This window comes from Peromyscus maniculatus, chromosome 20, assembly GCF_049852395.1.
Source record: "Peromyscus maniculatus bairdii isolate BWxNUB_F1_BW_parent chromosome 20, HU_Pman_BW_mat_3.1, whole genome shotgun sequence".
In the NCBI taxonomy this organism is placed as follows: domain Eukaryota; kingdom Metazoa; phylum Chordata; class Mammalia; order Rodentia; family Cricetidae; genus Peromyscus; species Peromyscus maniculatus.
In genome coordinates, this window is record NC_134871.1 from 54,426,241 (window position 1) to 54,440,859 (window position 14,619).

At 39.3% G+C, this 14,619-nt stretch overlaps 1 protein-coding gene across 1 annotated transcript in view; it reads right to left on the bottom strand.

Moving 5' to 3' along the window:
* The window catches only part of Smc1b (structural maintenance of chromosomes 1B), a 78,899-nt gene that overhangs the window by 37,511 nt on the left and 26,769 nt on the right, over positions 1 to 14,619 (bottom strand). Inside the window, exons 11-12 of the mRNA XM_006980295.4 lie at positions 12,994 to 13,173; positions 8,484 to 8,630 (exon numbers count right to left, since the gene is read on the bottom strand). Of these exons, the coding sequence (XP_006980357.1) occupies positions 8,484 to 8,630; positions 12,994 to 13,173 (327 nt within the window). The remainder of the gene's footprint in view (positions 1 to 8,483; positions 8,631 to 12,993; positions 13,174 to 14,619) is intronic.

The window sequence follows — 14,619 nt, forward strand, 5'->3', positions numbered from 1 at the left end:
TATCTCTTAACTGTTGAGCCATCCTGTATCAGTCAGGGTTCTCTAGAGTAACAGAACTTATAGAATGATTCTCTCTATATAGAAAGAGGATTTATTGGAATGATTTATAGGTTGTGGCCCAGCTAATCCAACAATGATTACCCATGAATGAAAGGTTCAAGAATCCAGTAGTCATTCAGTCCATGAGGCTGGATATCTCAGCTAGTCTTCAGTTTACACTGGAATCCTGAAGAAGTAGGCCCTAATGCCAGTAAAGGAATGAACTTGCCAGCGAGAGTGAGAGCAAATTGGCAGAGTGAATCTTCCCTCTTCCATATCTTTATATAGGCTTCCAGAAGATGTGGCCCAAATTAAATATGGGTCTTCCTACCTCAAAGATACAGATTAGAAGTGCATCTTCCCACTTGAAACAAAAATCCCTCACATATGTACATTCCCTTTTTGAGTTTTAGTTAATTCTAAGTGTAGTTAAGTTGACAACTAAGAATAACCATCACAAGTCTACCCCTTGTCAACGTGACACAATCATATCTCCTTATGTCACGATTAATTCAAAATGAAAACAACAACCAGGCCATAATTATGCATAACATGATATAACTATCCCACATACACTTGTGGACATATATTTAATCAGATAATAACTACACCTAACATGACAACTGCAAACAGATTATAAATTTAGAATAGGTGGCAATGTCCCTTACAGGACATTCTTCTAGTATCACAAACTTAAATATGATAACCATTGATAGTCTCTTTAATTATATGATAAAGAAATTGTACAAATATCTATACAAACACATTTCTTTTTTCAAGACAGTGTTTCTCTGTAACAACTATGGCTGTCCTGGAACTCTCTTTCTAGACCAAGCTGGCCTCAAACTCACAGAGATCCACCTGCCTCAGCCTCTTGAGTGCTGGGATTAAAGGTCTGCATCACCACCACCTGGTGATTACACACACATTCTTAACAAAATATATGACAGAAACATTCATGTCATTTATAATCCTTGTTTCTGAAACTAGTCATATAGCCTTAGATAGTATTTGTAACCACCTTCTTCTACTACCCATTTCGTATTTCCTCCACCCTCAGCAAGCACTTCAGCAGACCTTGGCTCTTTTCTTGGAGGAGTGACCAATACCTTTATTCCAGATGGGTCTTGTGCCCTTTGTCATCCTGCCTGGATTAGATTGTTGTAGTTTCCCATTGACAATCACAGGATGTGGTAGCACCAAGAGATGTCCTAAAGGATCTCCTGTACTCCAGACATAATCTTTCTTACCTCTATTGTAGAGAAGCAACCCAATTTCCCCATGGTAATCTGGATCAATCACTCCTCCTAACACTGTTATTCCTTTCTTAACCTGTTGGCTTAAGGGCATTAGAAGCCCAAAGTGGCAGGAGGTTGGGGTGAGTCTGAGCTTCCAGTTGAATGAAATGTTTGTTGTGGCTCCTGGCAGGAGTACTCCCCCACTCTGGAACCAAAACTTCTAGGCCAGCAGAACTTAAGGCTGTGAGAACAGGATGCAAAAATTTTCCCAATGGGTCACTAGGAGTAATAGTGAGTGGAACCACTCCTTGATTCCTGGACCTGTGGATTCTGGCTATGGGAGAAACTGTACCATATACTACACATTGATTCAAAGCATATACTGCCTTCTGTTGAACCTTGATCTAGCCTTCCAGGCTGCTGCCACCTAATTGGTGCTGGAACTGTGTCTTCAAAAGGCCATTCCATCTTTCTATCAGGCCAGCTGCTTCAGGATGGTAGGGAACATGGTAAGACCAATAGATTTCATGATCATGGGCTCACTGTTGCACTTCTCTGGCTGTGAAGTGAGTTCTTTGATCAAAAGCAATACTTTTGATGGTAGATAAAGCACTCTGTAAGTTCACAGATGGTGGTTTTGGCAGAAGAATTATGTGCAGGAAAGGCAAATCCATAACCAGAATAAGTATCCACTCCAGTAAGAACAAAGTGTTGTCCTTTCTACAGAGTAAATGGTCTAATATAGTAAACCTACCAGGTTGCTGCTGGTCACTCTGAGGAATGATGCCATATCTGGGGTTCAGTGTTGGCTTCTGCTTTTGGAAGATCTGGCACTCATCAGCAGCTGTAGCCAGGTCAGCCTTGGTGAGAGGAAGTCCATGTTGTCAAGCCCATGTATAACTCCCATCTCTGCCACCATGGCCACTTTGTTCATGGTCCACTGGGCAATGACAAGAATGGCTGGGTAAAGAGGCTGACTGTCCACAGAATGGGTCATTCTATTTACTTGATTATTGAACTCATCAGCTGAGGTCACCTTTTGATAAGCATTTATATGAGACACAAGTATCTTCACATCCTTCGCTCATTTGGAAAGATCTACCCACATACTTCTTTCCTAGATGTCTTTCTTACCTATTTTCCAATCATACTCTTTCCAAGTCCCTGATCATCCAGACAAGCCATTGGCTATAGCCCATGAATCAGTGAACAATCACAATCTGGACATTTCTCCTTCATACAAAATGTATGACCATGTCTACTGCTTGAGCCTACTGTGAAGATTTCCCTTTGCTGGTGTCAAGACTATCCCAGGAAGGGACCATAATGCTACAGCTGCCCACTTCTAGGCAGTGCCTGTGTAATGGGCAGAACCATTGGTAAGCAATGCTCTAGTCTTCAACCAATCAGGGCACACCCCATGAGGCTATAGGTGCATGCTTGGTAGCAGACAACATTTTAATGGGAGTAAAAACCATAGGTATTTGGGCAACTTCTTCATGCAACTTGCTTGTGCCTTCAGGACCTGCTTGGGTCCAGTCATGTATATACAACTTCCACTTGATAATGGATTGCTCCAATGTACATCCTACTTTGAGTTAGTGGATCACATGTAACACTCAGTTCATGATGGGCAGCTCAGATTGCATTGTAACTTGATTGGCCCAACTGACCAATGTTCAGTTCCCACTAAGGCTCAATAGCAGGACAAGAGCTGTCTTTCAAAGATAGAATTGCTGTCTGCAGATGACGATAGAGCCTTGCTTGAATTTCCTAAGGTCTCTTTTGTGTTTCATCCGTAAGGGCCTGCCAAAGGCTCCAAACAGCATCCCTATCTGCCACTGATACCTCAAATACCATTGGATCTGTTGGATCATATGGTCTAAATGGTAGAGTAGCTTGGTCCTATTGAAGAGCTTTCTCCTCTTCCAGGCCCCACACAAAACTAGCAGCTTTCTAACTTACTTGGTATATTGGCTGAAGTAACACACCCAAGTGAGAAATGTGCTGTCTTCAGAATCCAAATAGGCCTACTGAATTTGTGGTGGGACAGACAAGGTGCAATAACTTATCCTTTACTTTAGAAGGAATATCTCTGTATCCTCAAACTACTGGAATCCTAAGAATTTCACTGAGGTAGAAGGCCCTTGAATTTTGGTTGGATTTATTTCCATCCTCTGTCGCACACATATGTTACCAATGAGTCCAAAGTGGTTGCTACCTCCTGTTTACTTGCTTCAACCAGTCTAATGCCATTAATATAATCAGTGATGTGATAGTCTGTGGAAAAGAGATGGTCAAGAGCTAAGTTATGAGTTAAGTTATGACTACCGCCCAGCCCACAGCAACTCTTATAAAGGAAAACATTTAGTTGGGGTGGCTTACAGTTTCAGTTACCATCATGGTGGGACATAGCAGTATGCAGGCAGACATGGTGCTGGAGAGGGAGCTGAGAGTTCTACATCCTAATCCACAGGCAATAGAAAGTGAACTGCGTGCCACACTGGGCATACCTTGAGCATAAGAAACCCCCACAGTGACACACACACACACACACACACACACACACACACACACACACACACACACACCCTCCAACAAAGCCACACCTTCTCCAATAAGGCCACACCTAATAGTGCTACTCTCTATGGAAGCCATTTTCTTTCAAACCACCACAAGCCGCATACTATGTACCAAGAGATACATTAATCTGCTCAAGTAAGGACACCACATCTAGTATAGCAACTGAAACTAGTGTAAGTGGTTTTGGATAGTCAACTACCATTCTTCTGTAGTAGCCAGATAGGAGAGTTAAGGGAGATGTGATGAGAACCACTGCCCTGTATCTTTCAAGTCCTTGATGATGACACTAATTTCTGCAGTTCCTGGGGATGTGATATTGTTTTTGATTCACTATCTTCCTTGGCAGAGGCAACTCTAAAGTCTTCCATTTAGCCTTTCCAACCATAATAACCCTCACTCCACAGGTCAGTGAACTAGTGTGAGATTTCTGTCAACTTTAAGTATAGCTATTCCAATTATATATCCTGAGAGTGGGGAAATAGCCACAGGATGAGTTTAGGACTCACTGAACCTACTGTGTGTTGAACTTGAACCAAAACTCCATCAATAATCTGATCTCCATAAGCCCCTACTTTAACTGGAGGGCCACAATGTTTCTTGGGATTTCCCAGAATCAGCAACAGTTCAAAATCAGTATCCAACAGACCCCAGAAAGTCTGGTCACTTCCTTTCCCCCAATGTACAGGTAACTTTGTAAAAGGCTGTAGGTCCCTCTGGGGAAGGTCTGGGGGAAGGCTAATAGTAAAACTTTTAGGTATTTCATCCAGGTCCTTCCTCAGGCCATCCCTTCATTCAAGGGGTTCTGGGTCTGTAAACTGGTTCAAGTCTGAAAATTAGTCAATGGGTCAAGATTCCCTTTTTGTCATAATCGAAGGTAGACCTCCTTTCATTTGTTTGATAATTTTTCACTTATAATAACTAAACAAATACACTTGTTATCTATTTCATGCCTAGAAACACCATAATTGATTAGCAAGTACCAAAGGTCCATACGAATCAAGCCACCATGACATTCACTTTGCCTATGCTGACCATTATGGGTCAGGCCATTATGGACATTACTTTGTGCTGCCCATTACAATACCTACAATCACCTTGACTTTGATGATTCAGTACTGCCATCTGACCTCTGCTACTTCAGGGCTCAATTAAACCCACTGCATTTAATTCATCCAACCGAGCATCAACCTCTCTAGCCCTAAGGTCTGGCACAAGGTAAAGGGTGGTAGCAAAGCTCTTCAAATGTGCTGGTGCCCTCTCACCTTTTTACATCTCAGAGGATTAGTGAGAGGCATGACTTCTGGGATTTCCCATTGTAGAGGATTAGGTTTTACCCAGTGTACCCACTCTAGCATTGCAATTCCCTGAGCCTTAAAATCCCTTCATCAACACTAAGCCAAGGGATATCCAACTCCTCTTCAGTAGGCCATCTTTTGAAAAATGCTTCAGCCAACCATTCAAATGGACTCTGGACCATCCTCCCCCCCCCCCTTTTTTAACTGTTCAATCTTACATATTAAACCTAGAACCTCTACTCAATGGGCTCATATCAATAAACTCTCCCCAATCCAGTTTTATGTTCCTTTGACCACTATCCCTCAACTTTAAAATCCATTCCCACACATATTCCTCAGATTTCTGTTTGAATGAATTAGCAAACTCATTAAGTTCTTTATTAGTGTAGTACCCCTTTCCATGGACTACACTTTCCACCTCCCCTCTAGGAGCCTGCTTTACCTTATGTCTGGTTATAGGTCTAGAGGCAACTATTGGTAGGTTCCAAAGGACATCAGTATTGTCAGTCAGAGACAGAAAAGGCAACATTTCAAGGGGTGAAATTTTATCTTCTGTGGAGGGTGGAGACTACTTTCTTAGATAAATCCTTGAGAATCTGAGAGTTCAAAGTTCTCAGCTTCAATAGAGTCCTACTACACATTCCCATTCCAAGTTATAGGAGCCCATTCTTTACCAATTAATGACCTTAATGCCAACGCCCTCTGAAGCTGATACTTGAATTTTTGCTGTAATTCAGCCAACCTTATAATGAAGGCTTTGGTTTTATTTTCTGCAACTTGAGCTGTGGCTGCTGGAGAGAAGATTCTCCTCCAGGGCATACTTAGAAACCTTTAGATCGTTAATGTACATCTAGAGCTGGTCAATTTTATCACTAAGTTCATTGTTGTCTTCCACCATATTCTGAGATGCTAGAAGTTGGTCAATTTTATTACGAATCTCATTCTTTTCCTTTGTCAATTTATGCAGAGATGTTAGGAGCGACCAGTATCATCATTTTCCTTATTTTTCCACAAACTGTCAAAAGTTTGCCACTCATAATTGGTGAATCGAGATAATCAAATGCATTTGTCTCCTTAAATTTGTAAAATAGTTCACACTAGCCGGGCGGTGGTGGCGCACGCGTTTAATCCCAGCACTCAGGAGGCAGAGCCAGGCGGATCTCTGTGAGTTCGAGGCCAGCCTGGACTACCAAGTGAGTTCCAGGAAAAGGCCCAAAGCTACACAGAGAAACCCTGTCTCGAAAAACCAAAAAAAAAAAAAAAAAAAAAAAAATAGTTCACACTATGGGCTGTCAGTACTCTCTAAGCTTCTAAGAGAGGCTTCAATAACTGGAGAGGCTTCAGTAACTCTAAGTGCTGGCAAATTGGAAAGTCTATTTCAGATACTTAAAATATTCATCCTTATACTTCTGTAACTCTAGAATCACTTTCTGGTACCAAAATCTGTATTAGTCAGGGTTCTCTTGTGTAAGCTTATAGAATGAATACCTACCTACCTACCTACCTACCTACCTACCTACCTACCTACCTACCTACCCATCTATCTATCTATCTATCTATCTATCTATCTATCTATCTATCTATCTATCTATCTATCTATCTATCTATCTATCGGATTTACTAGGATGACTTATAGACTGTGGTCCAGCTAATCTAACAATGGCTGCCTATGAATGAAAGATCCAAGAATCTAGTAGGTCTTCAGTTCATGATGCTGGATGTCTCAGCTGGCCTTTGGTATATGTCAGAATTCCAAAGAAGTATGCTCAATGCCCATGAAAGAATGGATTTGCTAGCAAGGTGAGAGCAAACTATAAAAGACTGAAGTTTCCTTCTCCCAATACCCTTATATAGGCTTCCAGCAGAAGGTGTGGCTCAGATTAGAGGTGGGTCTTTCCACAACAAAGATATGGATTAGGAGTGGATCTTCCCACTTCAAATAAGCAAAATTCCCTCACAGATGTGCTCCTCCATTTTGGGGTTTTAATTAATTCCTGATGTAGTCAAGTTGACAACCAAAAATAACCATCACACATCTCTTCAGCCTTGAACCAATTAATCTTTTACTAAGTATTTTAATTAGGCCTAGTTACTTAATTTTATAAAATGTCTTTTCTATACACAAGCATATGACTTTTCTAATTCATATGTTGGATTACATTATCAAGTGTGTCCTAATTAGGTTTTCTATTGTTGTGATTAAAAACACCGTAACTAAAAGTAACTTGAGGAGTAAAAGGTTTATTTCATTTTATACTTTTAGGTTAACAGTCCATCATTGAGGGAAGTCAGGCAGGAACTCAAGGAGGGCAGCAACTGGAAGCAGGCACTAATGCAGAGGCCATGGAAGAGTGCTGTTTACTGGCTTGCTCCTCATGGCTTGCTAATCCTGCTTTTGTATAGCACCTAATACCACCAGGTCAGGGGTGGCACTACACACAATAAACTGGGCTCTCTTGCATTAATCATCAATTAAGAAAATACATCACAGACCATTATGGTAGGAACAATTTCTCAGTTGAGGTTTCCTATTCCAAAATAACTCTAGATTATGTCAGTTTGACATAAAACCAATCAGTAAAGTATGATATCAAAAAATCCATGTGTTTTTGGAAAAAAATTTTATCTAATTATATATATTCTCTTACTATACTGATGAAGATTCTATACTGACATTTTATTTAGAAATTATACACTTAGAGCTGAAGAAATGGCTCAGAATAATAGTACTTACTTACTGGCTGCTATTGCAGAGGACCTGGGTTCCATTCCCAGCACCTATATGATGGCTCACAACCTTCTGTAAATGCAGATCCTGGAAGATTTTTTTTTTTTTTAGATGAGTCTTAATATGTAACTCTGGCTGTCCTAGAACTCACTATTGTAGATAAGGCTGGCCTCAAACTCACACAGATCCACCTGCTTCTGCCTCCAGAGTGCTGAGATTAAAAGTGTGTGCCACCATGCCTGGCCAAATTAAAATGCAATGTACAATATGTATGAGAAAGTACTAACTTAGTTGTTACACAAATAACTTAAAATATGTAACAATACCTAATACAAAATGTGTGCAGGGAGCCAGATACAGTGGCACACGTTTTTATAATCCCAGCACTTGGGAGGCAGAGGCAGGTGTTACTTATACAGTGAATTCCAGGATAGCCAGAGTCAGCCCTTGTCTCAAAATAAATAAATAAATAAATAAATAACAAAAACAAAAAAGAAAAAGAAAAAGGCACAGGAAATAAGCAATCCACAGAACTTAATAAGAAAAATGACTTGGTTTTTGTATAATTATTTTCCTTAATACTTTATAATTTTAATTTACCTTTAGCTCTTGGACTAGTTGGCCTCTTTTATCTTTTAGACTGTGCAACTCTTTCTCATCCCAGCATTGAGCCTTGTGTTTTAAGTCACTTGATCCTCCAGAGATGACTCCAGACTTTAAAAATAGCGTTCCATCAAGTGCTACTGCCTGCATCATAAAAACATTTTACCTTAGAGAAATGTATTTTAAGAAAGACCATTTTGAAGCTGAGATTTTATAGATGTGAAAAACACCTTCCAAACTTTACTAATAAAATACTGCTTTATGGGCCGGGCGGTGGTGGCGCACGCCTTTAGTCCCAGCACTCGGGAGGCAGAGCCAGGTGGATCTCTGTGATTTCGAGGCCAGCCTGGGCTACCAAGTGAGCTCCAGGAAAGGCGCAAAGCTACGCAGAGAAACCCTGTCTCGAAAAACCAAAAAAATAAAAATAAAAAAATACCGCTTTATGAAGGAATACAAACCACAAATTTAAAACCCATTTTTATTAAGGCTAGGCAACAAATTAAAAGCAATCTCAGAGGTTTAAGACAAGCTGTATATTCATTCCAAGCATACATAATTCTGAAAAGCAAAAACTATATTTAATATCAAATAATTTATATTACATAATCCTGTTTTGAAGATTCTGACATATATATTAATAGCTTACTATGAAAATGGCCTTTAAGAACCTTAGGATACCCCAAAACAATTGCATTCTCCAAAATGAATATGCAAAGAAATTTAAAGTCAAGGTATAAAATTGCCCCAAGTTTAGTGAGTGCTTTTATGGAATAAATTAATCAACTTTCAACATTTAATAAATGTTTCTATACTTTATTAGAATGAAAAATGTTCCTGGCCCTAGGACCCACAGCTGCTTTCCCCAGAGATAATCAAAATTTGTGTTTAAATTCTTTGGTATTTTTCTGGAAATATTTTGCTTGTACAAATGCCTTCAGGTATTATATTACACATTAGTGTACATTTGGCAGGGTGGATGTAAGGAGAAAAAACTAAAGCCTTAGTCAAGCATACGAGGCAAGCACTCTACCCTCAGCCTTATATATTATTCTTTTATTGATATCCTTTTCCTTAGTTTTTAAAGATTTATGTTTTGCTTGTATATGTACCATGTGCATGCCTGGTGCCTGTGGAGGCTAAAAGAGAGTATCAGATCACCTATAAAAGGAGTTGTAAGTGGTTGTGAGCCACTATGTGGGTGCTGAGAACTGAACCCAGGTCTTCTGGAAGACAAGTGCTCTAAACTGCTGAGTCATCTCTCCAGCCTTGTGAGAAGTTGTGTTTTTTGTTTGCCTTTTTTCTTTCTGAGACAGATCTGAAGTAATCTAAACTGCTCTGAAACACATTGGAGGGCCAAAGATGACCCTGAACTCCTGTCCCTTTTGCTTCCACCCCCAAGTCCTCTGGGCTTACAGATAGGTGCCACCATGCCTAGCAGAATTGCTGATTTTACATTATGTTGTTTGTAGGTATTGTATGTAGTTTATACATGCTACTATTTTTTAAATAAACTAGATTATTTTGTAATGTCACTTGAAATGTAAAATTCTAAAATATAGGAAGTCTAAAAGAAATCAAAAGCACAAATTGCAGATGAGAATTTCTGTGAAAATATGTTATCTACCCAAATTGTTTTACCAAATCTAAAACACAGAAGAAAAAAATTTTTTTTTACATTTCTGGAATATAGTTGAGATATTGACAAATAAACTAGATTAAAATTCTGAAATAGTAAGAACAAGATATAATATAATGAGATAAAGCATGTTGTGAACAAGAAATAAACTGTAAATATGTGTTAAATGAAGGGACAAATGTCCTTATCTTATACAATCTTTAAAAAATCTATTTTACAGGGGCTGGAGAGATGGCTCAGTGGTTAAGTGTACTGGCTGCTTCCAGAAGACTGAGTTCCAGTCCCAGCATCCACATGGAAGCTCACATATAACTTTGTAGCACCAGTTCCAAGGAAGCTGATGTCCTCTTCTGGCCTCCATGGGTCCTGGGCACACATATGGTGCACAAACACCCATATACATAAAATAAAAGCCTATTTTATAAATATATAATTTTCACATAATAAGATACCTTACTAGGTAGCATTAAATTTGCTTATATTTAACATATAGAAATCAATGAGCCGGGCGGTGGTGGCGCACGCCTTTAATCCCAGCACTTGGGAGGCAGAGCCAGGCGGATCTCTGTGAGTTCGAGGCCAGCCTGGACTACCAAGTGAGTTCCAGGAGAGGCGCAAAGCTACACAGAGAAACCCTGTCTCGAAAAAACCAAAAAAAAAAAAAAAAAAAAAAAAAAAAAAGAAATCAATGATAGTGCTTACTAAAAGATAGTGATCATGTTACCCTTAATATTTTTTTTTTTAAAGATTTATTATGTATAGTGTTCTGTCTGCACGTATCCCTGCAGGCCAGAAGAGGGCACCAGATCTCATTACAGATGGTTGTGAGCCACCATGTGGTTGCTGGGACTTGAACTCAGGACCTTTAGGAAGAGCAAGCAGTGCTCTTAACCTCTGAGCCATCTCTCCAGCCCCCACCCTTAATATTTTTAAGAAGCACCAAATGTATGCAGCATTAATCATGTGAGAAAAAATGGTTAATTTAAGAATGGAAATTCTTTTCAGAAGAACAGCTTGTTTTGTATTGATTTTTTGATACTAGGCATTTTGGGTAACTGTTAATTGATCATGAAGTGGTTATTGCTTGCTGAAGACTATTTGCTAGACATTCTGGCAGCATTATATGTGATGTTCTTAATGTAAGCTTCATAATCTTATGAAAGAGTATTATCTCCTCAATTTTAAATAAAAAAAAAATAAGGGTTTAGGAACTTACCTTAAGTCATATAAGTAATTACTGTATAACATCAGTCTTACTTTATGGCTTAGGCACTGGTATACTTTATAAAATAATAATTACTTGAGCAATACTTTAGCATTGTTCAACAGAATGTAAATTGTTCAGGTGAGAAAATCTGTGTGTGTGTGTGTGCGCGCGCGTGCGCGCGCGCGCGCATGTAAAGGCCAAAGCAGGATATGGGGTGTCTACTGCTCTATGCCTTACTGTTCTGAGACAATATTTCCTACTAAACTAGAGGTCTGTTATTTAGATTAACTAGATTTTGGGATTCAAATGTTTCTGCCATCTAAAGCTAGAGTTACAGGCATGTGGAGCCATACCTGGCTTATGTGGGTGCTATCGATTTGAAGTCAGGTCTGCATGCTTATAGAAGCATTCTTACCCACTAAGCCATATCCTCTGCCACTAAAATATTTACTTCTGAGAGAAAAGTCAGTCCCTTGGAAGACTAGTATTCACTAACATTTCAATTGTGCTATTATAAATTCAATTGTGTATGTCAACTTCAATGTATGCCTGCCAGTGGTGGTGCAGGCCTTTAATCCCAGCACTGGAGAGGCAGAGGCAGGCAGATATCTGTGAATTTGAGGCCAGTCTGGTCTACAGAGTGAGATTCAGGGCAACTAGAGCCACAAAGAGAAATTCTGTCTCAAAAAACAAAAACAAAAGCAAACAAACAAACGAAACCCCCACATACAACAAACCACCAACAACAAAATTTCAATATATAAAAATATTCCTATGGAGACTGGAGAGATGTCTCAGAGGTTAAGAGCACTGGCTGCTCTTCCAGAGGTCCTGAGTTCAATTCCCAGCAACCACATGGTGGGCTCACAACCATCTATGATAAGATCTTGTTGCCTCTTCTGGCGTGCATGCCGAATACTATATACATAATAAATAAATTAATTAAAAAAAGACATTCCCATTAAGTTATGTATGAACAAAGAATGTAAAGAAAGCAACAAAAATCCTTCCTGTTACTCAAATGTAGTACATAGAAAAATGCAGGAAAAAGACAGGGATCAGCAAGGGTATGTATTCCACCAAAGTGGAAAAACTCACCTGCCTTAGGATAGGAAATCAAATTTCTAAAATACAATTTTAGAGAATGTTACAAAAGTTAATTTTATAAGACTCAGAGCTGAGCATGTAGCTTAGTTGGTAGAGTGCTTGGCTAAATATACAGAGACCTGGGTTCAATCTCTAGCACATACACAACTGGGCCTGATAGTACATGCCTGTAATCCCAGCCTAGGAAGGCAGAGGCAGGACGATCAGAAGTTCCCGTTATCCAACATCAATTGAAATCATCTTATGTTATCCTAGGTTGGTTTTCCTTATTAAAAAGAACATACAAGCTGGGCGGTGGTGGCGCACGCGTTTAATCCCAGCACTCGGGAGGTAGAGGCAGGCGGATCTCTGTGAGTTCGAGGCCAGCCTGGTCTACAAAGCGAGTTCCAGGAAAGGCGCAAAGCTACACAGAGAAACCCTGTCTCGAAAAAAACAAAAAGAAAACAAAAACAAACAAAACAAAAAAAAAAGAACATACAAAAGCAAGAGAGAGGGACAGAAGGAGAGAGGGAGAGAAAATGAGAACATTTAGTGAGAAGTGTGATCAAGTTTCTCACCTTCCGTCTTTCAGGTCCACCAAATGCAATATGTCTTGCTTCTTCCACAGTCTCACAGACAAGGCCATTTCCACAAACAAACTGAATCACTTTCTTTAGCTGAGGAAACTGGGTCTTTATAACATCAATCATCATTTTACAGCCTTTAATTTCCCTTAGTCGTTCATTGATTGGCTTGATCTGAAGGGTTAAAAGGAGATGTATATTAGCTACACTAGAATAAAACCAAATGTTTATTATATTCTTTTTACAGTATAGCCAAGGGTTAACAATGCATTCTTTTTGTTTGTTTGTTTGTTTTGTTTTTTTTCAAGACAGGGTTTCTCTGTATAGCTTTGCACCTTACCTTTCCTGGAACTCACTCTGTAGCCCAGGTTGGCCTCGAACTCACACAGATCCTCCTGCCTCTGCCTCCGGAGTGCTGGGATTAAAGGCGTGTGCCACCACCGCCCAGCTAACAATATGTTTTTATATGCAATGTACTTGCAGTAAAAACATGAGAAACTTATATGCCACATTATACCATGTACTATTTTTCAAAAATAGGAAAATTTCATCAAAAGTCAGAAGAACTTCCAGATTTACCTGCCACTAACTAGTTGGAACAAAACAATATATAAGAAGTGCATTGTGTTCTTTAAATCATAAAACAGGTGAATGCAGTTGCCACTTAAGATATGTACCCAAAAGCAGCTTAGTACTTAGAGATCTAAATACAAAACAAAACAAAAAAAAACCCTCTAGGCTGAAATGACCAGGAGGACAGCCTTCAGATCACAGATGTAATTCCAGGTTTCTTTCTACAAGTCATAATTTTATCTGCTGTGTATTACTGAAAACTAGCAAATATGATCTCATTTCTGTTAAAACAAAAATCCTATGTATACTAAAAGATGCATATGTATGTACATGGGAAAGATATATACACATATATGTGTACACATTTTCATATGGCCTGAGTGTAGAGAAAAAACATCTAAAGTAGAATTTAGGAACTGTGTACTAAAAAGAAATATTCCTTTTATAATTAATATAATTCTATATAATTAATATATTTCTCTCTCTCTCTCTCTCTCTCTCTCTCTCTCTCTCTCTCTCTCTCTCTCTCTCTCTCTCTCTGTGTGTGTGTGTGTGTGTGTGTGTGTGTGTGTGTAGGTGTCCTCTGGATGACTCTGGAAGTCAGTGGACAACCTATGAGAATTGGTTCCTCTCCTTCTACCATGTGGGTAGAGGAACTGAACTTTGAACCCAGGTTGTCATGGTTAGTGGCAAACACCTTTTTCCACTGAGCCATTGATGCCCCTGTGTAAGATTTTTGTTGTCATTATTTTTTCCTATATAAGATTTTAATTTAAGTTTTTTTTTGTCTACATATATGTCTGTGCACCACATGCGTGAAGTACCCACAGAGGCCAGAAGAGGGCATCAGATGACCTATGATTGGAGTTACCAGATGGTTGTTAGCTGCTGTGTAGGTGTGCTGGGAATCAAATCCAGGTCCTCTGTAAGAGCCAGTGCTCTTAACTGCTAAACCATCACTTCAGAGTCTCCTGTATCAGATTTCTGTAAAGTATGTGTTTGTCTTGAAAAATGAGTAACAAAAATGATTTTTACCAGGCATGGTGG